At 46.1% G+C, this 25,552-nt stretch overlaps 1 protein-coding gene across 1 annotated transcript in view; it reads right to left on the bottom strand.

The window, feature by feature from the left end:
• PDPN (podoplanin) overlaps window positions 6,341-25,552 on the bottom strand; it is a 30,938-nt gene continuing 11,726 nt past the window's right edge. The window contains exons 2-6 of the mRNA XM_005665017.3: window positions 16,194-16,318; window positions 14,207-14,336; window positions 9,600-9,638; window positions 8,922-9,033; window positions 6,341-8,073 (exon numbers count right to left, since the gene is read on the bottom strand). Coding sequence (XP_005665074.1) covers window positions 8,067-8,073; window positions 8,922-9,033; window positions 9,600-9,638; window positions 14,207-14,336; window positions 16,194-16,318 — 413 coding nt within the window. The 3' untranslated portion in view covers window positions 6,341-8,066. The remainder of the gene's footprint in view (window positions 8,074-8,921; window positions 9,034-9,599; window positions 9,639-14,206; window positions 14,337-16,193; window positions 16,319-25,552) is intronic.

The following is a 25,552-nucleotide window of genomic DNA, read 5'->3' as shown; positions in this document are numbered from 1 at the left end:
TTCACTGTTGTATTTTTTTTTCTCTGTCTTTTTAGAGCTGCACCTGTGGCATATGGAAGTTCCTAGGCTAGGGACTGAATCAGAGCTGCAGCTGCCAGGCTACATGACAGCCACAGCAACTCTGGATCCAAGCCATCTGCCACCTACACCGCAGCTCACGGCTAAGCTGAGTCCTTAACCCACTGAGCGAAGCCAGGGATCCAACCCGGGTTTGTTACTGCTGACCTCATGGATCCTAGTTGGGTTTGTTACTGCTGAACCACAATGGGAACTCCTACTGTTGTATTTTTTTTAAGAAATAATTAACTGGCTCCAAAAATGTTTTCACAAAAAGTGGGTGAGACATTTCTATCACTTAAGAAATAAGCACTACATGTATTTTCTTTAAATATTTTCATATGGGAAAAAAATGATCAGGAGGTCATGTGAAGGAAGACAGATGGGTGGAGACCAAATATCGTTGTGAAGTTATTGGCCATTTAAGTTCAATTAATTTAGCCCTTCTTCCTATGAGTATCACCCTTAGTAAGAAAGATGCCAAGTAGTTCCCAGTCAAGCCTGGATATTTAAATACCCACAAAATTACCTCGTTTTTACTTTTATTTTTCTTAGGGAACAAAATCCTGCTCTCTAGAAAAATGTAAATTGTTTCATCATGACCCCATGCGTCTCAACATTGTCAAATATCCACCCATGGGGGCAGCACAAGTAAGTGGTGATATAGTCGGGATCTCATCCTCTTACCAGCTACATAGATGCATTATTGTATCAGCAAAAGGATAAATCTCACAAAAATAATATAGATGGAGAAAACCAGCTGCAGAGAAGGAATCTATGCCAATAAAAGTTGAAAACACAGACAACGATGCTGTATCTTGTTTATGGAAATAAGAATAGTAGAAAAATAAACATGTTTCCAAGTGAAAGTCGCCCAATTCGGGAGAATGGTCCCTCTGGGAAAGAGGAGGAGGAAGAAACTAATGTCAGGAGGATGTGTGTGAGTTTTTATTTCTCAAAAAAAAATTACGTAGTAAATATGAGAAATTGTTAGGGCTAGCTGGAGCTGAGTGGTAAGTACGTGGGGTTTTGTTTTCACTCTCTGTATTTTTCTGTATGTTTAAAATATTTTGTAATTCAAAACTAAGGTCCCTGTTTTCCACTGGTTGGAGAAACTGTGTTTTCAAAAAGCATGAGTGCTGAGCTGATAGGCAGACACTGATTTTAGAAGACGAAACGTGGACTAAACAAAGGAGGGTCAGAGAATGAATGAAGACACCTGCACCCTCGTTGTGCTTCAGGCATATTGGAACACTGTAATTTTAGGCAACTGTTTGAACCTCAGTTTCTTCATCTATAAAATGGGGCTAATCTTTGTCTTGCCTATTTCACAGGGATGTTGCAAGAGTAAATGAAGCTATGATAATAGAAGTAAGAAGTGGTCGTTGGAATAATTGCTAATGATTGCTCAGTTGCTGTTTTCTTTAGACAGGCCCTAAACATTCATTATTTCCTTCAAGGCTGATAGCAACTCTATGATGTAGGTATTATTTTCCACATAAAAAATCATAAGGCTCAGAAATGGATGGTTTTCCCATGCTTTTCCTTCCTGAACCAACCTATGCCAACAAAGAATGGACAATGACCTGAGGGTGGGGGTACCTAGCATGGTCCATGACCCATGTGGCCTGGCATAGGATGCTTTGACCATCCAAGAAAATGGTGAACAGCCAGGCTAAGCAGATTCTCTTGGACATCAGAGATCTTGGAAATGCAGAGTGCATCAGTCCCTTAGTGGCAGAACCAAAGCTGGGAGAACACACAGAGAAAGGATGCTGATGCAGGGGTGGGTTGTTTAGGGGTCACTACTGGCCCATGTATCACTTGAGCTGTGAGTTAGTGAGGATTGTAAATAAGCAGAAGCCAGGAAGCAGAGATTAGATACTCTGAATAGAGAATCAGTTTGTTGGTTGGTAGTGGAGGGAAAATGAAGGGTCGAATCCTCCTAATATTGGACATCAATAAATGCCTGTGTGGTTGTACCAGTCAAAGTCTCCTCAGGAAATATATATATGACACCAGCAAAAGAGGGATGGAGGAGGGTTGGATAAGGGACAATTACCAAGAGCAATACAGAGTTAAGGAAACAAGGGACAGTGAGGCACCCGGGGCTGGAAACCCTCACACCCACAGTCCTAAATAGACAAGAGGAGGGATTGGTTACTGGAAAATGGCCAGACCTGCAGCTCCATCCAATAGGAGCTGTGGCTTTGACAAATGGGGGATCATTTGGAAGCCGGGTCAGAGCAAGCCAGTGGGGCGGGTGGAAGCTAGCTTGTGGGAGGTCATGTAAGCACTGTTAGATCTGGACTTAGAAGTGCTGGGTTGGGAGGAGAATTGATGCCCATGGCTGTCATTCTGGTCTGAGCCACCATCATCTCTTGCTTGAATGATCACACTGGTTTTTTTAATCTGGCCAGTTCCCAACCAGAATCCAGAGTGCTTATCTTGAAATCGAATTCACATCGTGCCTCTCCTTGGCTTGGAACCTTCCAGCGTCTCCCATTGAGACAGTCCCTCCACCCCTCTGGCCTCATCTCCGACATTCTCCCCCGGGGCATATTCTGCTCTGGTCTTCTGAGCTTCGCTGTGTTCTGCGCCACACACTGAGCATACTCCGGCCCCAGGTCTTTGATGCTCCCTTTGCCTGGAATGTTTTCCCCCAGAAGCCCTTGGTCTCCCTCCTGTGACCCTTCAGAACGTCAAGTGAATCTCAGTGAGCACAGGTGCCCACCGATGCCACGCTGCCCTTCTTCCGCCCCCTTCCCCTGCTGGCTTCCTCCATTGCCTCTGCCACCTTCTAATTTTCCACACACGCTATGATTTACCTGTTTATTTGGGTCCCATCTGTCTCCCACACTAGAATGAAAGCTCCATGCAGGCAGGGATTTTTGTCAGTTCTGCTCCCCATGTATCCCCAGGACCTAGAACAGGGTCTGACAATAAACGTCTGTTGAATGAACAAATGAGCAGATTATTCCTGTTCCATGATGGTGTATCTCTCCAGCAGCCCCAAACACCTTGTCTGTCCGTGAGTGTCTTTTGTCCCTGGGTCTCGCTGGACAGACATCCGTACCCCCAATCCCTTTCCAACAAGCCCTGTGCCTTCCACTGCCCACTTCCCGTCCAGACACTCTTTGGAGGGCGGGGGCAGGGAGTACAAGGAAGGTTCAAGCTCCCTTCACTCAGATCATCCTTCGGCTTCCTGAGGTTACACACCGGGCGCTCTAAGTGGTTTAGGTTATTCAAGCCCTTATTGCAGACACTCTCTCCAGCAGCATCCAGAAGGCCACCATCACTTCAGAACCACGGCCCTGCCCCATGTGACTGGTGTGCGATTGGTTTCTCACACATGTGCAACAGTGGGAAGTTACTGGCAGTAGGAGAGAAGGGGGTAGGAGAGAAAAAACGGGAGGAGCAAAGGCTCAGGATCATGACGACACTATCTGTGTTGTGGCCAGGAGCCTTGGCTGCAGAAAGGGAACACTGGGTGCTTTGCATCAGTGTCCGATGAAATAACCCCCAGAGGGAGGGAAAGTGCTGAGGATTAAAGTTGGGTGGATGCAGGCTGACACTTGGCCTGTTTCAGGCAGATACATGTGTGCTGGGCTCACGGGCCAGAAACGTATCTTCTTCACCCACGGGACCGTCTTCATTTTTTGACTCCTGGTTTTTCTCTTGACTCTGCATTATTGCCCGTGAACTGTGGCTACATACTGTGTCTTTATTGAATTAAAAGCTCGAGGATGTACTGTACATTCCAACCTGGCTTTAAGCGTCAGGAAGAGCAAAGAGAAATGCAATCATTCAGGGAACATACGCCAGGTCCTATGATGCTCAGAGGTGGATGACTGTGTGTTCCAGCGTGAATATTAAAATCCAGCTGTGTTTCAAGGAAATTCTTCTCCTGCTTCCACTGGACTTTTTTTTGTTTTTTGTTTTTGGCTTTGCCTGCAGCATGTGGAAATTCCCGGGCCAGGGATGGAACCTGCACCGCAGCAGTGACCCCAGGCCACTGCAGTGACAACCCCAGATCCTTAACCCACTGCACCATGAGGGAACTCCTCCATGGGGCTTAATTAGCAAAGTTTTCATGTCAGAAGGTGCATTACTGCCCATGGAAGCATTTTCCACCAGCGGCCCCGTGCCCTGAATACTAAATCAAGAGGAATTAAAGCGAAGATGGAGACAGTCCAGGATTAAGTTACTTGTTCTTTCCCTGTTCATTAGAGGAGGTACATGGAGCAGAACTAAGTCCTGGCTTTTGATTGGTTCTCCCAGGATGAAAGAAAAAAAAAGTAGGAGTTAAAAATGAGGCTTTAGTTTGGCACAATTAATTTCAGCACTGCCTGGTGCCCCGGTGTCTGATGGAAGAGAGGATGGAGTTGTTTGCCTTAAACGTCCAGGGCCCTTGGCAGCTGCCTTAGTTTCTAGGCATCTCCTGCAGGGGGCAGGTAAAGGAATAGAAATTTACACTTGACATAGCTGGAGGCCCCACTCCCTTTTGGAATCTTTGGGATTAGGTGGATACGGTTAGTTTTCTGCTAGAAAAGAGATGCTTTGGAACCATCTCAGGGAAGGTTTTATGAAGAAACCATAGCCCAGGAATTCCCGCTGTGGTGCAGCGGAAACAAATCCGACTAGGAACCAGGAGGTTGTGGGTTCGATCCCTGACCTCGCTCAGGGGGTTAAGGATTTCGCTCTGTGTAGGTCGCAGATGCGGCTCAGATCCTGTGTTGCTGTGGCTGTGGTGAAGGCCAGCGGCTATAGCTCTGATTCGATCCCTAGCCTGGGAACCTCCATATGCCGTGGATGCAGCCCAAGAAAGCAATAATAATAATAATAATAATAAAAAAGAAACCGTAGCCCAAACAAGTTAATCATCAGGCATGCCACCTGTAAAGCATCCGCGGGTTCCAGGGCGAGGCTGCAGACCTATACCACAGCCATAGCCCAGCAATGCTGGATGTGAGCCACAGCTTGTGGCAATGGCAGATCCTTCACCCACTGAGCAAGGTCAGGGATCGAACCCGATGTATCCTCATAGACACTATGTTGGGTTCTTAACCCACTGAACCACAACGGGAACTCCACCTCCTTTTCTTGTGTGGTCTAACCCTGACCACCTGAGATCAGGTTCCCAGGCAGGACTGGCAGGAACAAAGAGTACCTGCTCTCTCACCTGGCTCCTGTCTCAGGGCAGAGAAATGAGGAGCCAGGCAAAACCTTGTTAACCCTCTGTGCCCAGTGAGAGCAAAACCAGTCCCAAGATTTTCTCCGTTAGAGCCACGCATGCCTGGAGTTCCTGGCGTGGTGCGGCAGAAATGAATCCGACTAGTATCCATGATTCCATCCCTCGCCTTGCTCAGTGGATCAGGGATCCGGCATTGCCGTGAGCTTGGCGTAGGTCACAGCCTCGGCTCGGATCCCTCATTGCTGTGGCTGTGGTATAGGCCAGCAGCTGTAGCTCCGATGTGACCCCCCGCCTGGGAATTTCCATATGCCGCAGGTGCAGCCCTAAAAAGACAAAGAAAAAAAAATACAACAGTGAATATCAAAGTCAGCATTTTTTAAAAGTACAAAATAATAGATCAGATGTGAGAAGAGATTTTCTAACATGCAGAAGAAAAAGAGTTTAAAAATATAAAATTGGCTTCTGAGAAAATTCCTTCTTGGGCCCTAGCAAAAAAAAAAAAAAAAAAGAAAAAAAAAGAAAAAAAAAAGCATCATGCATGCCTTCCTCATGATAAATACTCAGTTTTTTGTTTTCTCCTCTGATGCTTATTTTTTTTTTTTTTTTTTTTTTGTCTCTTTGCCATTTCTTGGGCCGCTGCCATGGCATATGGAGGTTCCCAGGCTAGGCGTCAAATCGGAGCTGTAGCCGCCGGCCTACATCCAGAGCCACAGCAATGCAGGATCTGAGCTACGTCTGCAACCTACACCACAGGTCATAGCAACGCTAGGTCCTTAATCCACTGAGCAAGGACAGGGATCGAATCCACAACCTCATGGTTCCTAGTCGGATTCGCTAACCACTGTGCCATGACAGGAACTCCTCCTCTGATGCTTCTGCTTGACCTTAACCTCTCCATTTCGGCAAAGCCCTGGGTGAAAGGTATAGCTGCATTTCTTTCCCATGGATGTGCTTCCTACAACCGTTTCTAATTCACTCTCAATTAAGTCAAGAGGCAAATATTTATATAATTTGTAGTCTTAACTGGAGACGTCCTTATGGGTGACCCAGACTTCATCGAGATTCCCAATCAAAGGGGCTGACTCATTCTTATACACAATCGTCTGTTTTATTTTCAAACACGTCTACACTGCATTGAGCACCAACACAGATGTGACCAAGAAACCCACAGTCCTGTCCCAGCAGGCGATGGGTCCAGTGTATGACTTGGGGTTGACTATGATTTTTCACAGTGAGAGAAAGAAGAGAGGATAGGAAAGATGAACAGTATTCCCAACTCCTGCTCAGGAATCTGAGTGATGAAACGGAAGGATTTTGAAGAGATTCATAAAGCTCCTCCGAAGCCCCTTCTCTCCATCTGTGGATGGTCAGGTATGGAACCTGGGCTGGTAGACCAGCTGGACAGAATGACACATGGGCACACTGTTTAAAATAACATCCCCACGTGACTGCAACAGGTGGGAGGAATAAGCTGTACTTTCCAACTGCTAGTTAACTTTCCTGTTTTATGAACCCGCACACGTCTGTAGAGCCATCAGAACCACGCTGCCACAAGAGGGACACAGCATCTGCTCTGCCTGAAAACTTTTCGTGGAGGGGAAAGAATTCAGTTGACCTAGGGGGAGAAAGGTCCTGAGTTGGAGGGGTGCCGATATAGCATTTTCAATTGTGACCCCACAGAAATATGTGGGCTATCATGAAAAGCAGGAATGTCTTTGCTTTTTAAATCAAGTCTCCAAAGCCAGCTGCTTTTCAAAAATTAGTATCCCCAGATCTTTCCTCTGAGGCCAAAAGTAAATTGGCAGGTTCTGTTTCTCAGAGCCACACACAGGGTTGGGGGAGCACTGTGGTTCTTCATTCCTGGAAGACCTGAGCTCTGGTACCTCTGGGCTTCCTGCAGCCACTTTGGCACCTGGGGCTGAGAGCTTTAGATTCCAGAACAAAGCAGCCGACCTGGAGGACTCACGTCACAGGGAATAAAGAAAGTCACCCCCTTAGCTCTGGATCCCCACCATCTGAGGGGAGTGGAAGGGGCAGGCAGATGGAAACCTTTGAATTATCAAGTCACTCATGGGGCAGGCAGCAGGGCACACCTGGAGCCTGTCCGGTACCCTTGCTGCAAGAAACAGGATGGCTTCCCCCAAGTACAGACGTCCTGTGTCTGATCTAAAATAGATGCCTTTGAAATGATTTACCCAGACCAGTGAAAGGCAGTTGCTCATTACATATTATGCAAGTTTAGATTCTGTACTGGCATATCATTCAGACCAAATCAGACTTTCAAAACAGATCTAATTAGACTGGAACATGTACATTTCAACAGACCAGAAACTGTACAATGCTTTTGCCACTTAATGACATAGCTTTTAACCCAAGGACGCCATGGGGATAAATATTTCCAAATTCCTTTGCATCGTAACAACAAGAGAGAATGGGTGGAGCAGAGACACAATCACACTTTCTAACATAGATTGAATGATACTGAGTTACACATCAGATGATGTAGTTTTGCTCTGTTTTCTATGCAGTTTGTCTTTTAAGTCATCTTATGCAAAATTTCTATTAAAACAAATTTTTTTCCTCCCCAAAAGACAAATGCTTAGAGGAGCAAGTCTTATGAATATTCTTTCCTGCGGTTACTTCTGGCAAGTGGAGGGATCGCCATGGATTTTGAGGGTGGCGGGGGGCGGGGGGCAGGGGGAGGCAAGCATTTCCACGGGTCATCTTCTCCACGTGCTCAGGGCCGGGGGAGGGGGCGGTTGAAAACTTTTTCTTCTTTAAACGTGTTGGCAGGAGGGCATGATCTTTCAGCTCTTCAGGGCCTGGGAAAACCAAGAGAAAGGTGACTATCATTTCTTTGACTGGCACTGTGACTAGACTTCCCGTGAGTCATTGTCCCTATTGTCCTGTGTCTTTCAGTTCTGGATCCTGGGGCTCTTCTCTCCCTGCTCATCCTTCCTCCAGGCCTGGTCCTCACACCCAGGGTCAGACTCCCAGGCATTTCCAGATACCTACCTAAGCCTGCGCCTGAACGGTCAGTCATAGCCCTTGACCTCCAGCTGTACAGCATCTGTCCTCTCCCCACCCAGTCATATACCATTTCCCCAACAGAGATAAGAAAATGTTTTCCTCTGGCTGTGAATTCACATAGTCCAAATTCTTAAGGAATTTTAATAAAAAGTATTCCTTCCCCTTAGTAACAATCCATGCCAGGAGTACACTGCCATGTGTGGGCACATGCAGGGCAGGAATCAGGGGACAGACCCCCATCACCAGTAGTACTCCTCACTGGAAGGGGGCCCTGGCTCTGCCATGTAAGCTTTTCTGAAAACCACCTACCTCTGATGACTGGGAGTGGAGTGATGGGGTATTAAGTTAAAATCTGATTTGGGTTTTCTTTCAAGTTCACTTAGTTGGCAAATAAAGACAAGAGGTCGAATTTGGTCAGGTGTCATTGGAAGTCAACTAAAGAAGCCTCTCTGGTTCTTCCTTTTCTTGGAAACTTGTAAGGTCCAAGAAGACACCTGTTCTGGGGGAACTTCAGCTGAAGTGCTTACGGAGGAGGTTGGTGGCTTCTGAACACGACCCTTATGTAGAGGCTTCTAATAGTTTCAGGGTGGAGATGCCTGCCTTCATTTACCCATCACACAAGGGCAAGGTCCCTACTTACGAGTATCTTCCTGACATTTTTCGCACAAGCATGACGATGATTGCACCAATGAATCCAATGGCTAGTAAGACCCCAACTGTGATTCCAACTAGGGTCACCGTCCCCAAGCCATCTGAATAAGAGGGAGAAAAAAAAAAAACAAACATGAACCCTAGGTAAACAATACACCTTCGATAAACAAAGCCCCCGGCCCACTGTCGGGAGCAAACGGTGTTCCACGCTGTCTCTTCTGTATCCAGTGGGAGTTGACTGAAAGGAGAAACTCTGGGTTATTCTAATCTCATTTTTGCGAATGGAAAGACTTCTGGGTCTCAGGATCTGTCAGGCATACCACTCCTCCGAGGTGGCTTCACTGTTAATTACTGGGTAACATTTGTGTACATAGAGCTTTTAAATTAGCCCCTATTTTCATTCTTGGTAGGAATAAGCTAAGGTATGACACCATTCTCCATAGCTGTCATTAAGTGAATAGACTCATTTGTGATTTGCTTCTTTTCAAATACAGGCTATTCCCTTTTCTCTCTTTAGGTTGAAAACTTGTTCTCTTTAGGTTTTGTATTCTGCCCCTGTTGACTATGATCCAGGAGAGAACATAATTCATCACAAAGGTTAAATTCAAATAAAACTTTCTTTTAAAAAACTCCAGTAAGAATATCTTGGTACCAAAGTCTAACCCACCTTTCGTAACTGTTTTTGATTTCTCTTCATCTCCTTTATCTATAAAGAGAGAGATGCAATGATATAGAATTATTAGGATTTAATAACTATAATTTAACAATTGGCAGAAGATGAATTTACCCTAAATGGAAGGGAGCAAAACACAAGCAAAGTGGATAATTTCTGAAATAAATGGGATCAGGGGATTTTTTTAAGCAAGCTCTGACACGATCCCGTCTTCAAAACTATTATTATTGAATTTATGAGTGCTTCTTCACACCTACGTTCTTTTGTGGATGTTACTTTTTTTTCTCACCCGTTTTAGAGAGCAGCAGCAAGGAAACTGATCCACAGAGATCTTAAATACATGGTCACTAATTTCTGAGGTTAGGGTAATGAAAAAATCCAAGGTGGTTGGATTTTTGGTCAATGTCAAGATCATGGAAAAGTCGCCACTGTGATGAGGTCTATTTTGAAGAAATTCCACTTGGAGAGCAAAATATTTTGGAAATTGTGGTCAAGACTGACTTGTCTCGTGATATCAATTCCCTTTCTTTCTCTCTTTCTTTTTTAAAGGGCTGCACCCTTGGCATATGGAAGTTCCCAGGCTAGGGGTTGAATCAGAGTTGCAGCTGCCGGCCTACACCACCGCCACAGCAACACAGGATCCGAGCCGCGTCTGTGACCTACACCACAGTTCATGGCAACGCCAGATCCTTAACCCACTGAGGGAGGCCAGGGATCAAACCTGCAACCTCTTGGTTACGAGCTGGATTCATTTCCACTGCGCCACAGTGGGAGCTCCTCAATTCCCTTTTCTATTTTTTTTTTTCTTTTTGCCATTTCTTGGGCCGCTCCTGCGGCATATGGAGGTTCCCAGGCTAGGGGTCCAACCGGAGCTGTAGCCGCCAGCCTACGCCACAGCCACAGCCACAGCAACTCGGCATCCGAGCCGCGTCTGTAACCTACATCACAGCTCACGGCAACACCGGATCCTTAACCCACTGAGCAAGGCCAGGGATTGAACCTACAACCTCATGGTTCCTAGTCGGATTCGTTAACCACTGCGCCACGACGGGAACTCCTCAATTCCCTTTTCTTATCTAGCAAAATTCAGATCTGACAGGGCACAAACATTTAATGAGAACACATTCTTTGTCTTTAGAACACGGCTATTGTAGAGGCGATCCACCTGCAGCTAAACCTAACCCAGTAGTTACCAGGTGAATATTCTCATTTCCCTGTCATGTGGGTCTAAGTTGTCTGATTATGAGTACCTTCTTGTAAGGAAATAAAATTCTGTGTTTCTTTCAGATCATTTTACACAATCTCTATTCAAAAGTAAAAGGTGGAGTTCCTGTTGTGGCACAGCAGAAATGAATCTGACTAGGAACCATGAGGTTGCAGGTCCCTGGCCTTGCTCAGTGGGTTCAGGATCCGGCGTTGCCGTGAGCTGTGGTGTTAGGTCACAGATGTGGCTTGGATCTGGCGTTGCTGTGGCTGTGGTGAAGGCCAGCAGCAACAGCTCCGATTAGACCCCTAGCCTGGGAACCTCCACATGCCTCGGGTGCAGCCCTAAAAAGACCAAAAAAAAAAAAAATTAATAGTCTTTTGTTTTGTTTCTCCCACCAACCTCTTTGTACGCTGAGTCCTTTATTCTTCTGGAGGAATAGTTGTTTAGTTTACTGATGAAGAAAAACTCTAGAGGCTTTGATTGAAGAGACAACAGGGAGGGATGATTCAATCAGGCCCCTTCCTAGAACCTTAGTGCACAATTTGCAAAATGCCACAGAGAGAGCCAATCCTATCCCTCATCAAAGGTGAAACCAGCCAACCCTCATTTATAAGATGCTCGCTTTTTCTAACGGTTGAGTTGGAAAGAAGCCATCCACTTTGCACCAAGACCTTCTTCCAAAAAAAGACACCTTTGCAAGGTGGCCCCAGGGTCGGGTCCTTGAACTCATGGCCCTAGAGCATTTACACGGAGCTCAAGCTGATGGTACCATCCCTACAAAAAGGCAGCTGGGAGACTGCTGGGGTTGAGGCCTGCCCTGAACAAAGGTGTTGCCAAATCAACTTCCTAAATGTCACACCTGGCTGCCAACCACCAGTACAGACAGGCCATGTCTTTTGCTTATCATGTCCCAACATCGTGGCTGCATACTGGGCTCAGAACACACTGTGCCTACCATCAGTGACACCATCTGTCGGAAAACCTAGGACCAAAAATAAAGCGTGTGGAAGATTCATTACCAAATGTGAGCTTATTCATCGTAAGCTCCCAGCTCCCTCCCAGCGACACTGACTGTGATCACGCAAGGGTGTCATATGTGTGGACATCATCAAACTTGGCCGTTTCATGGGAAAGACATCTGCTGCCCTAAGAAAATTACCTCTTAAAAAACCAAGTGCTTATAATGACATCTAAACTTTCATATGACAATTTCTTGGAACTCTGATGTGTGAAGTGGGAATGTGCCATCATAAGTCATAGTTTTGGGGAATGGGTGGGTCAGGGGACAGGACAAGAGAGTCACCGGGCGTATTTTCCAGGCAACTGAGAATTTTTTAAGGAATAGGAAGTGTGTCCTGGTGAGATATTTAAAAAGATACTCCACTTGGAACGCTCCATTTTCTGCTTCTAATTAGCTGTGGGCTCCTGTTACAAGTGACCCATGTATCTCCAAAATTTTGAAATGCTTTCCAATGACCAGGTATATTGATTATTCTTTCCTTGCTTGGCGCTATATTTTTTTTTCCTGATGTTTAATGTTAATCATTTCTTGAGCATCTTGGAGTAGGCTTTAGGCTTTATTTTCAAAGCCCTTTATAAAACTTTGTTTTTTTTGTTATAGTGGCAAAATACATACAACATAAAATTTGCCGCCTTCGGCGTTTTTAAGCATTATGTGCAATAGCTAAAACATGGAAGCAAACCAGCTGTCCATGGACAGATGACTGGATAAACAATGCGATCATTCGACGGTATTAAGTACAGTCACACTCTTGTGCAACCATCACCACCAAGAGTTCCCAGAACTCTTTTTCATCTTGCAAAACGGACCCTCTGTACCCACTGAATAATAACTCCCCACCCTCCCTCCTGCCCGCAGCCCTGGCAACGACCATTCTACTTTTTGTAGCTGTGATTTTGACTATGTATCTCATCTAAGTGGAATCACACCGTGCTTGTCTTTTGGTGTCAGGTCTGTTCCATGTTGTCCTCAAGGTTCATCCATGTTGGAACATGCGTGAGAATCTTCTTCCTTTTAAAGGCTGAATAATATTCCACTGTATGTACACACTACCTTTTGTTTATCCCATCACCTGTCCACGGACAGCTGGTTTGCTTCCCCGTTTTAGCTATTGTACATAAGGCGATCTGAACAAAGGTGTGCAGATAGAAAGCATCTTTTAAATCTAGAGAAGTGCTGCAGAGTGTTTAAAACTGGATTGGTGCCTGGGTCTGGACATGAAAAATGTTGAAAAATGAAAAATAACTTCCTATGTGTTTAGAAATGTTGAAAAATGAAAAATAACTTCCTATGTGTTTAGATGTGCCACTGGTTTCAGGAGCCACTGCCTTAGGGGTGGATCTTATGTTTACATTTATTTAAAGATGGAAACACCTACCTAGATAAAATGATTATAGAAAAGCTGCTCAAGGGAGCAAGCCCTCATTACCTTTATTGGAGGATTAGTTTCTTTTCTCTTTCATCCCTTTCTATTACAAAAGAAGGCATTATTATTATTTTTTTTTTAAATTGAATTTCTTTTAAGAAAGCTCTGGAGGACTTCCCGTTGTGGCTCAGCCATAACGAACCCTACTAGTATCCCACTGGCCTTGCTCAGCAGGTTAAGGATCAGATGTTGCATGAGCTGTGACGTAGGTCGCAGGCTGGCAGCTGCAGCTCCGATTCGACCCCTGGCCTGGGAACGTCCATATGCTGCAGTGTGACCCTAAAAAGCAAAAAAAGAAAAAAGCCCTGGAAACAGGAAGCTGTCTCTCTCGCTTGCTAAGTTGTAACAGCAGAGAACTTTCCTCATGCTTATCAGTGATGGCCTCCACTTTATAATAATGATGAAGACCCAAAGTTGTCCTCCAAACCTTTTCTTCAAGTTGTTCCATTCACGTTGCTGCAGGTGCATCACAAGAACCACCCCCAATCCTGGTAAGAATAGTTTAAAATAGATTCTTGCTTCATGTGTATAGACATGAACCCAACATAAGATGGTAAAGGTTAATGTGGAATCTATTAAGATTTGCATAGTAGGTTGGCTGAGTTTTCTGCTCTTGGGTATCAACACAAAGTTCTTAGCGTAGCATTTGTCAGCTTAGGGTCAGCGACATGACACCAGTAGCTACTAAGTATACCCTTATGGGGGCATTATTCCTAGCTGCCATTCAAGGTAGAAAGCTGTGTTCTGCAACCCAACAAGTTGGATTCGATTTCGCAACCCAATAAATACAAATTCTGAACCCACCACATAAAACGTGGTTCAAAATTAGGGCTTGCATCCCAGTATGTGCCCTACTTGATTCTTCTACTTGTTCATGGATTTTTTTCGGCGTGCCCTGATTAGGTAAAAGCAGATCAACCCCCTAGTGGGGCTACGGGTCTTCTTACCGTGGGACTGACTGGTCACCACATTCTGGGTCGTGGTGCTCTGGCTTCCTTTGTGGCTGTGCGTTGTGCTTCCTACAGTAAACACATCCTCTGTGGGACTGCCTGTTGTGCCCTTTGTTCTCGTTGGCACCTATTGGAGATGCAAATGAGACACAGCAGAAATAAAACCTCATGCTTTAAAAAAATATGTCTTGTCATATCAGAAAAGGACTTCGGTGGCATAAATGTATAAACTATGATGGTATAAGTTTAAAGTGGAAACAAGAGACCAAACATAAAGACACAACAAGAGTGGCGACAGGATAAAAATCACGTCTACTCCAGAAAGAGATGCCACCTGTTTTTCAGCATGCTGACTTCCTAAGGCCTTAACTCTTCAGAAAGTTTTAGGTCATTGGCATTAACTCCTTCTCTCCCTTGACCTTGAATGGCAAATCTCCCCTGTGACATTTATTTGGCACATATTACGTTGTATTATTTTTAATGCCCTCCTTCCCCCCTTCCCGAATTAGAGTCATAGATAGCCTTTTACCAAGAACTGACAATATGCCAGGACTTTTAAATACCTTCTCATTTACACCACAAAAAACCCCAAGAAGTAAATTCTATTATTAGCCCTATAGAATGAACAAAGCTTAGAAAGATCAGATAATATGTTCAGACTCGCATAATCAAGAAGCCACAGAACAAGACTTTAGAAATGGTTGACTCCAAAGTTTATGCCAACGTAGCATTCAACAAATGTGCTAGTGAGCACAGGCAAAAAAAAAAAACAACCCAGAAATGGATCAATGGAACTACATCAAACTTAAAAATGTGGTGCATCAAAAGACAGAACAGAGTGGAAAGGCAACCTACGGAATGGGAGAAAATATTTGCAAATCATTCATCTGATAAAAGTGTAAAGAATAGCAATAGCAAGAAACTCAAATAACGTGATATTTAAAATGAGCAAGAAGGAGCTCCCTTGTGGCACAATGGGTTAACGATCTGGTGTTGTCACTGCAGTGGTTCGGGCTCTGGCTGGATCCCTGGCCCAGGAACTTCTGCATGCTGCAGGCACAAGCAAAACAAAAACAAAAGCAAAAACAAAACCATAACAACAATGGGTGAAAGGACTTGAGTAGACATATCTCCAACTAGGGTACACAATGGCCAACAAACATATGAAAGAACTCCGTGTCACGAGTCATCAGAGAAAAGCAAATCAGAACCACGAGGAAATGATCCCCTCCCACCTGTTAGCATGGCTGCTCTCAGAGAACAGAAACTAACAAATTGGCGAGGATGTGGAGAAGCCGCAAGCATTGTGCACTGCTGGTGGGGGTGTAGAATGGTTGCAATCACTACGGAAATCAGGATGAAGGTCCTTAGAAAAATTAAACATAGAACTCGCATGTGATCCACCAAGCCCACTTTGGGGTATATACCCCCAAAGAATGAAAAGATATTTGCAATTCCATGTTCATAGCAGCACTAGTCACAATAAGCCAAGAGCTGGAATTAATCCAAAATGTCCCTTGACAGACGACTGGATGAAGAAAACGGGATCTATACACACAATGGATTATACTTCTTTTTTCGGTCTTTTATTTTAGGGCCGCACCCACGGCATATGGAGGTTCCCAGGCTAGGGGTCCAATTGGAGCTGTAGCCACCGGCCTATGCCACAGCCACAGCCATGCCAGAGCTGAGCTGTGTCTGCAACCTACCCCACAGCGCATGGCAATGCCAGATCCTCCACCCACTGAGGGAGGCCAGGGGTTGAACCCACGTCCTCATGGATGCTAGTCAGGTTCATTTCCACTGAGCCACGACGGGAACTCCACACCGTGGAATACTCTTCAACCTCAAAAGGAAAAACATTCTTACACCTGTGACAAGGTGGGTGAACCCTGGGGACACTCTGCTTGAGGATACTGAAATAAGCCAGGCACAAAACAGCCCTGCCTGGGACCACAAATTCCGCTTTTCCTGGGACACTCACCAGAGGGGTCGCATAGGGCTCTTCACGGGTTCGTGGGGTCACTGTGTAATCTTCCACACCCGGGGACGCCTTGCTACTACCTTCGACACCTGGAGTCACGCCATCTTCTGGCAGGACCGTGCTGGCTGAAAAAGAAAGGCCGAGTCAGACCTTAAGCTGGAACTCATGAGGGTGGACCTAACTGGTCAGCTTCAATCAGATCATTTTTCCCCCATTTCTTTGGGTTATTTTTTTCTTTGGTGGCGAGGAGGGGGGGGTCATCATTCTGGCTTAACACAAACCGCTTTACACACAGACAGCAGTCTGCTGGTCTCCACTGCAATATAAGGGAAGAGGGAAATACACAAAGGTGAAGCAGCCAGCCCCTCCCGTTATCCCCCCCACCCCACCCCGAGGCGTGAAGGAGCGGGAGGTACACCATGCCTTTACAACAATGAACCCAGTTCTTCCTGGTGTCATTTCATACAACGAATCCATGCATTTGGGTTAAGAGGCTATCCCTTAGACCTAGAAAAATTCTAAATTAGAGGAACCTGGCAGATTTCTAAAAATGCTGATTTGCAGTCTCTGTCCCAAAACTATTAGCTCGGAAGGTCCAAACGCAGGGTCTCCATCTTTTTAAAATCAAGCTCACTCTCCACTACAATTTGAGGTGGAGGTCTGCTTGAAAGATGAGAACCACCGGCTCTGACCACGGACCTCACAGATGGACACAGTTCCACGTCTTCTTTTCCAGTTGGGGTAATCGCCTCCCAGGGAGGGTCAGTAGTATACTTAAGGGTGCCGAGAAACCAAGAATGCTTACTCCGAGTGCACCCAGAGCTCTGCTCAAGAGAGACCTCACAGCCCCTGGCCCTGGCTTTTCTCCATTCACACTGGATGAATGAGCCCCTTGTGCCAACGAGAAAGGTTTCCAAAGGAGCAGGGAATGGGTGGGGTGGGATTGCAGGTGGAATTCCAGGATGGGGGTGAGAACAAGAAGTGGGCTCTTCTTCACCCTCTACTGCCACGATCGGGGCTAATCATGACTGAGGAAGAGCACCGTCTCAACTCATCAAATAACCCTTTTCACGAGTTAAGACACATCTGACTCATTGGTCACGGGTTCCCTCCCCAGACTCAGAGTGGCTCTGGAAATTCCGTGACTAAATAACTATTGCAAAATAAGCAAGCATACACAAGGAGGGGGCAACAAGGAGGGGGCGCTCGGAGACCTCTGAGCCTAAGAGCAGTTCTTTGTGAGCGATGGGGTCCTTGCCTTAACACTCCCTATTTCTCCCTATGCTTAGACAGCTCAGCCTAAGGCACAGATAATAAATATTTGATCACAGCTTCTTTGTTGATGCATAGAGAAAGGAAGCCCCTGGAGTAAACTCGATTGTTCCATGAGCCTTCTCTTGGCATTGAGACTCCTAATCCAGCGTTGCCAATCAATGGCTTTGGAGCAGCCTCCCAAGCATATGCATTTATTTTTCATCTGGAGTGGCGGGGGCAGAAGGCTTTCACTTGTTAGCAATAGCTGAACCCCCCAGTGCGGACAAACCAATTGCCTTCCCTCCTGGTTGGTTGCTGGGATGGGGGTGGGGGTGGGGGTGGGTGTAGTGATCGACTCCCACTAAAGATTTATGACTCTGTGGTCTAGGCAGATGCTGAATGTATTTATCAAGTGTGAGAGGAAAATATCCCTTCGCCAGGCAAGAAACCTTGAATAAAAAACTAAGCATCCATGTGTAACTGAATCACTTTGTGGTACAGCAGAAATTATCACAACATTGCAAATCAAATATACTTCCATTACACTTTAAAAAATGAAAAAAAACAAAAACAAAAAAACAATCCCTAAGCATCCTATTGTCTTCTCTGCCCCTCCTCCTGGGTTGAACTCCAGTTAACAAATCAACCATTTAAAAACTGTTTTCTGGAGCCGTTCGGCAAAATCACTTTCTCTGTGGCATCCTCTGACTTTAAAAAGCAAAACAAAACCACCCTCGCTTAAAAAAAAGAAAAAAAAAAACAAGTCCTGAATGAAGTTGGCATGAATCCTTCCATAGAAAGTTCAGTTCATTGAAAGCGTAACTTGGTAAAAATTGCTTCTTGTTTTTTCTACTCGTGCCTCACAGAGCCAAGGACTAAAATGGCTCTGCAGAGACAAAGGGCATTTTACGAATGACACTCGTGATTAAGAGGCATGTCTTTTGTCTCACCGCCCTGGCATTCTTTTTGCTCCATGGGAAAGTTGATCTTTACCAAGAGATGCTCAATTGTCCCTCTCATTATTTGGGGAGAAGTCTTTCCAGGGTGAAGAGGTCCTAGGTACCCAGCTGCTGAGTTTCCAGCCAGCATTTGTCATCCTTTTCCCTCAAATGGTGAAATTCAAATCATGTATGGGTGCCTTTGCTCTCCTTATCCTTTTTCTCTTTCTACCACACGCGTGGGCACAGTCAACACACACAACTCTTTATATGAGCGCCGTGATGAACCTACAATAACAGAGTCGGTTCTGGAATGGCATATCCTCCTGTGCACCGAACACTTTTTCCTGCCACACCCAGCTTCCCCTAGTCTACGGGTCAGAACCAGTGGAAGTTTCCAGATAGGGCTGCCACCTATTTGCTTTGGAATTCGCACGTGTCTGTACGCGCACCTGTGTTATTCTTTAACAAGCTACTACCTCTAAGAAAATGATGCGATAAATCGATCACATAATTGGAACTGAAGAGATGCATTTTGGGATGAAAGTGCTAATTATGAATCAACTTTATCTTTGCTTTAAAGCCTAACAACTCTCAAAAAAATTCTTCTAGTTTACATAACATGTATGAGATGACATTTCTTTTAAAATATTTTAGAATTTGGATGGAACATTAAATCACACTGTTACTGTTGTATTGCCATAGTTCAAGATTCTTGAGTAAAAGCTTTTTGAGGGCGTTTCCTAGTGGCACCGCAGGTTAAGGGTCTGGCGTTCCACTGCTGTGGAATCGGTTTGATCCCTGGTCTGGGAACTTCTGCATGCCATGGGTTCAGGCAAAACAGAATAAGATAAAATAAGTCTTTGAGTAAGTGTTTTTGATCTTTTTGGTTTATTTATGCTTCTCTCATTTGTGGTAGCGAGTTGTTCCATCTGTTTGCTGGCCAATAAGAGTCTTCTCTTGTGACTATTTTTCTCTGCGATATTCATCTTTTAAAATAATTTTTAGGTGTTCTTTATGCCTATATACATTCTTTGGGAGTTCCCATTGTGGCTCAGAGGTAACAAATGCAACTAGTATCCATGAGGACGTAGGTTCGATCCCTGACCTTGTTCAGTGGGTTAAAGCACTGGCGTTGCCGTGAGCTGTGGTGTAGGCAGAAGACAAGGCTCAGATCCGGTGTTGCTGCGGCTGCGGCTGTGGGGTAAGCCAGCAGCTGTAGCTCTGATTGGACTTGCAGCTGGGAACTTCCATATGCTGCAGATGCAGCCCTTAGAGAAAAAAAAGGGGAATATATTCCTTGGAGGAGATTTTACAATTGCTTTTTATTTGTTTGTTTCCTAACTGGCATTTGCACCTCTCTTTTATAAGTGGCAAGCTCTGTAGCCAATCAAACTTAGAAAGTTTGTTTTGTTCCTCTGATGTCTTACAAACCCTTCTTCAAGATTATGTAAATAAAAACAATTTAAAAAAAACCACATCAAAAAAAAAAAAAGACTATGTAGATACTCATCTAAGTTTTCCTTAGAGTTTTGTTTTTACACTGACTATTTCTATTCATCTTGTGTTTATTTATTTATTTATTTTTGCCTTTTTGCCTTTTCAAGGGCTGCTCCCGAGGCATATGGAGGTTCCCAGGCTAGGGGTGTAATTGGAGCTGTAGCCACCGGCCTACACCACAGCCACAGCAACTCAGGATCCGAGCCAAGTCAGCGACCTACACCACAGCTCATGGCAACACTGGATCGTTAACCCACTGAACAATGCCAGGGATCGAACCCGAAACCTCATGGTTCCTAGTCAGATTTGTTAACCACTGCGCCACGACGGGAACTCCCATCTTATGTTTATCTTGAAGCAAGTTCTCTAGTGGTTCAGCAGGTTAAGGATCTGGCGGTGTCACTGCCGTAGCTCAGGTTGCTGTGGTGGCGTGGGTTCGATCCCTGGCCCAGGACCTTCCCTATGCCATGGGTGTGGCAAAAAAATAAAACATAAAAACCATGCAGAAACACAAAGAATCTGCAACAACAAAACAAAAACAAAACTTAAAAAAAAGAATAAAGACAATAATAAGTGATCATTTAAATGAATACGTAAATTTGCTTTTCTCCCGAAGATTAAGCTATCATTTCAATAAATACTTTTTCTCTCTGCTTTGAAACTAGCTCGCATGCAGGCAAAGGTTTTCTTTCAAATACTGTGTCACGGTATTGGCAGAAACCTTTAGCACAAGGACCAGCCTACATGGCCTGGGCACTGCCATCTGCCCTCATGCCCCTTACATTCCTCCCTCTGTCTGCAGAGTCTTTCCAGAATTGACCCCTAAATCTGCACTCCCTTCGCCATCAGCTCCCTCCTCCTCCTCTTCCCATCAGCTGAATGTGCCCAGGACGTCGTTAGAATAAAGCAGGATGTAGAGAGTGAGGCGGGAAAGCGGGCCACTCACGCAGAAGCGCACTGCTGCCTGCTGGAGGCGGGAGGAACAGCATCGCGACAACACCGTTCCCCCCACTGGTTCAGTGGTGTTGAGTGTGCGTGGGGTCTCCAGGCTGCCTTTCTACCCCAAGGTGGTTGTGCGGGCATTTTGTCCCCATTTATCAGATGAGGAAGGTGAGGTCGACAAAGCCCCTCCTTGACCCAACCTCAGAGAAGCTCCTCTGAGCCCTCTTCCCCGCTAGGCCATGGCCTTGGGCTTCTGTGTCCATCGCGGCAGAGTCCAGTTTCAGCAAGAATCCCGCTAAGTCAGTTGAGAGACAATCCCTCAACCCCTTGCTATCTGATCAAATCCCCCATCCCTCACCCCTTTGATGTTGGTGTCCCTGACCCGCCTTTAGCAAGAATCCTCTTAGGCCAGGTTAGCAAGAATCCCCTACCTCTGTGTTCTCCTCCTCTTTTTTTTTTTTTTTTTTGCTTTTTAGGGCCACACTCGCCGCATATGGAGGTTCCCAGGCTAGGGGTTGAATTGGAGCCACAGCTGCTGGCCTACACCACCACCACCACAACACCGAATCTGAGCCGTGTCTGTGAACTACCCCACAGCTCACGGCAATGCCAGATCCTTAACCCCCTGAGGGAGGCCAGGGATCAAAGCCACGTCCTCAAGGATCCTAGTTGGGTTCATTAACTGCTGAGCCACGAAGGGAATTCCCATGGCAATAGTCTTGAATAAAGTCTTCCAACTGTTTGAACAAATGACAGAATAACTTCCTTTAATAAGGTGAGAAGTTAAATGATTTGCCAAATTGGCCTGGTCCATGAGCAGATGTAAAGCCACGTGCTTTCTGCCCCCAAAGCCCTTTCGTGCCTCCGTGGTAGCTGTGGGCTGGAAAGCGCCCCTTTCCTGGGTTCCAACATCCTTCTCTTTGCCCCCATCCTCACCTTCCCTTGAAATGATAACCCTGGGTTTTCAGAAGCAGTGGCTTTCTTGGGCATCTCACCTCCTCTTGTGAAATCCCATCTGTTAGAAGCCCCCCATCTAATTATTTAGTGACCACCATCTCTAGTTCCCCAAATGAGTCCCCTTCTAGACTCAGCTTCTGGAAGCGGCAGATTAGAAGGAAGGTGTGGTCTGCCTTATAAAGGCGCTCTTGGCTCTGCAAGTTAAGGCAGCAGCAACGATGGAGACGGGACCTTCCTGAGGTTCACCTCTTTGTCCCTGAATACTCTCCACACCTGCCATGTGCTGGGCCCTTTTCTGGGCCATGGAGACGGGTGTGGAGCAGGCGAGGTCTCCACGCTTGTGGATTTGGGGTGGGAAGCTCACAGCAAGCAGATAAACAAGGAGACTCTCAAGACAGTCAGTGCTCCTGCACCCCCTGCAGATCTCTGCCCAAAGGGCACGTTCCTGGGAGGCCTTCTGACTCCCCATCGAAATCAGTACCTCTTCCCCCTACACTCACCCACTGTAGTGTAATCACTAATTGGCTACCCCACTAGAACGTAAGCTCAATAAATGCTATTCCACCTCAACAGTGCCTATAATGCTGGCACAGAGAAGGCACTCAGTATTTGTTTTTTTTTTTTTTTTATTTGGGCCGCACCCATAGCATACAGAAGTTCTGGGGCCAGGGATCGAACCCATGTGGCAGCAATGACAATGCCATATCTTTTACCCACTAAGCCACCAGGGAACTCCATCATTAAGTATTTGTTGAATGACTGAATGAACTCCAGGGAAAGAGCTGGTCTAACGAATTGTGAAGCTGAGAATAAACTTGGGGCAACACACACTTGAAAAACAGGTGAAAAGCTGTGGCTGGATGGTAAGAAAGGAAAGGAGACCGGGGGTGGGGGGGCGGGGGGGACCGTGGCGGGCCAGTCAGTCTAGTGGAACTCTGGAAGGAGGGGGTTTTGGTTTTAATTGGAGTGGGAAAGGAAGCCAAGAGATGCTGTGAGAGGGGGAGGGACATAACCCCAGTCCAGGAGCCACTCTGAGTGCGGTGGAATAGATGTGGGTGTTGGGATGAGGCTGGGGTCAGACAGAAGCTGCAAGATCCGTAGCCTCTTGTCCAGGCAGAGGTGGGTGGTGCTCTCACCAGGACAGAGCAGGGGGCAGTGGAAAAAATGGATGCATGATGGCTGGGAAGCATCTGATGTCATGATCCCAACAATCAGGAACAAACACGAGGTGTTCCCTCTGTGGCGCAGCGGGTTAAGAATCCAACTGCTGTGCTCGGGTCACTGGGGAGCTGCGGGTTTGTTCCCTGGTCTGATGTAGTTAAAAAAGGATCCGGCATTGTCGCAGTAGCAGCTATAGCACAGGTTGCAGCTGCAGCTTGGATTTAATCCCTGGCCCAGGAACTTTCATGTGTCCCGGGTGTGGCCATTAAAAAAAAAGAAAGAAAAGAAATATGAAACTGTGGAGGCCGGATTTACCTTCTGCTGTAGCTCTGTGGATAACAGCATTTAAAGTACAAATAGATGTTCTAAGTAAAGCAGAATTTTCCCCTGTGATGCCGGGCCCTTGACCGGATATCACTTTGTCTTGTCAGGACAGCCACACAAGTCCCACAGAAGTTTGTTTGTTGTCTTTTTAGGGCCACACCAGCAGCATATGGAGGTGCCCAGGCTAGGGGTCAAATCGGAGCTGTAGCCACAGCCACAGCAACACGGGATCGGAGCCACATCTGTGACCTACACCATAGCTCATGGCAATGCCGGATCTTTAACCCACTGAGTGAGGCCAGGGATCGAACCTGCGTCCTCATGGATACTAGTTGGGTTCATTTTCTGCTGGGCTACCAGGGAGCTCCCAGAAGTTTAGATAAAGAGCATCTTCCCCTTTCCAGCTCCACATGAGGGAGAAGCTCCCCCTTGTCCTCTTTCTGCTGACCCGAGGCTTCGGAATCCAACAGCTGGAGAGTAAAGTGGGAAAGCTGATTTTTAAAAGAAGTCAAGCTGAGTTACCCTCGGCGTTTCAAAGAAAACCGGTGGTGTTAGCCAACAGATTAAGGCATCTTTCCTGCTGTCTGGATTTTCTAGCATCTTAAGCTGCTCCCACATCTAAATGCACAAATAACCCTTTGAAGATGGATGCCTGCATGGCCTTGGAATGATTTTTGTGGCTCTCGAGAAGTAGAATGCCCTTTTTCCTTTCTTTCAGCATCCTAGGGAGTTCTGGGTTTCCCCTGAAGGAGAAACTGTAGGATAATTATTTGTTCATTAAACAAATAATCCCAGTTTCACTGGGGTGGAAGTCATGCTTTCAGAGGGAGGTCAAAATATCTGTTTAGAAAACAACAAAAATGCCTGCCTCTGTTCCTGTGCCCAGACACAGGCTTTCACATACTCTTTTTCTATCATGGTCTCAAAACTGGGCTCAGAAGCCTGAAAATAAACACACCCAAAACTGCAGAGAGGTGCCAACCTCCAACATTTTCCACTGTCGTGCAGCCCACCCCCAGAGAGCACCAAGCTACGCGGATCTTTGCGGAGTCCTTTATCTCCATTCAAAATGTCCCCAATTAAGCTGTTTGATGGTGCCCCCTTAGGTACCACGAAGGGGGTTTCTGCAACCGGAAGAAAGGTATCGGGACTGCTTTTATTAACCACATCTTTCAAGGGACCCTTCTCAACCCACAGGCTGGCCCCCATCCTGACCTTGTAGAGAAGCCTTCCTTTGGAATATTGAAAGCCCTTTGCTGACCCACAGCCGTGTGCCTGACCCTCAACTCCTGGCAAACGCTGGGTTGGGGTCAGTACAGTCAGTGATGTGGTCAGTATGGTTTCTCACCCACCTCCGCCCCTTCCAAGAATCCTGGTAAATTGCTTACTGGATCAAAGTTTGGCCACGGAAAATCTAGGCAACTCCTAGAAATTGGTCTCACCACTCAGTATCCCAGAGGAACACACACGCTCTTAATTTCCTCCAGGCAGCCCACGCTGTCCCATATTCCCTGTGCCTGGTTAAGTATCTAGCAGAGGTTTGTTGAGTGACTGAATAAGTACACTAACCACCAAGTAGTACCGTTGAGTTATCCCTCACATTATAACATTCCCGCTACTGCCTGCCAAGTTATTAAATGTCTTCCCCTAATGAAAGAGACAGCAGGGCTGAAAACAGAAGGCTTCACTTAGGAGGGTGAACTCTGCTGCTTTGCCCTTTGATTTTTAACGAGCTGGAGCCTGTCCACCCACTGAGTCACGTCCTGTCAGCCCCTGCAGGCTGAGACTGAGACTTGACTGCTGGCTGTCAGTATCAGGGATATTACCTCTCCCATAAAGCTATGTGTCAAGGTTGAGGAGATGGGATTAGTGTCACTAGTTCCTCTAGAGAAATCAGAAGAAAGGTTATGCATGAAGATCTGGGAGTTCCCTGGTGGCTCAGTGGGTTAAGGACCTATTTTGTCAACTGCTGTGGTGCAGGTTTGATCCCTGGTCCAGAAACTTCTGTATGTCACAGGTGTGGCCAAAAAAAAAAAAAGTTTTGGCACAGAGAGAAGGCAGTTATATTCATGCCCCAAGGATGCCTTCAGGTGGGGGTGGGGGAGGGCAGTTTTCTTTGGGCTCTGGATTGGGTGGACCTTCTGGGGCACCTTCCAAAGTCGAAGGCAGCGTTCTACAAGTCTCTGCTGCCGAAACTGGGCAATAAAGGATGGACAGGGGCCAGTGAGGGCTGGGGACTTCGGTTCCACTTCAGATGCAAGGACTCACATCAAGTCACTGGCA

The sequence above is a fragment of the Sus scrofa genome, chromosome 6, assembly GCF_000003025.6.
Source record: "Sus scrofa isolate TJ Tabasco breed Duroc chromosome 6, Sscrofa11.1, whole genome shotgun sequence".
NCBI lineage: Eukaryota > Metazoa > Chordata > Mammalia > Artiodactyla > Suidae > Sus > Sus scrofa.
Note: the sequence above shows the minus strand (reverse complement) of the source record. Positions and strands in the feature narration are given on the sequence as shown.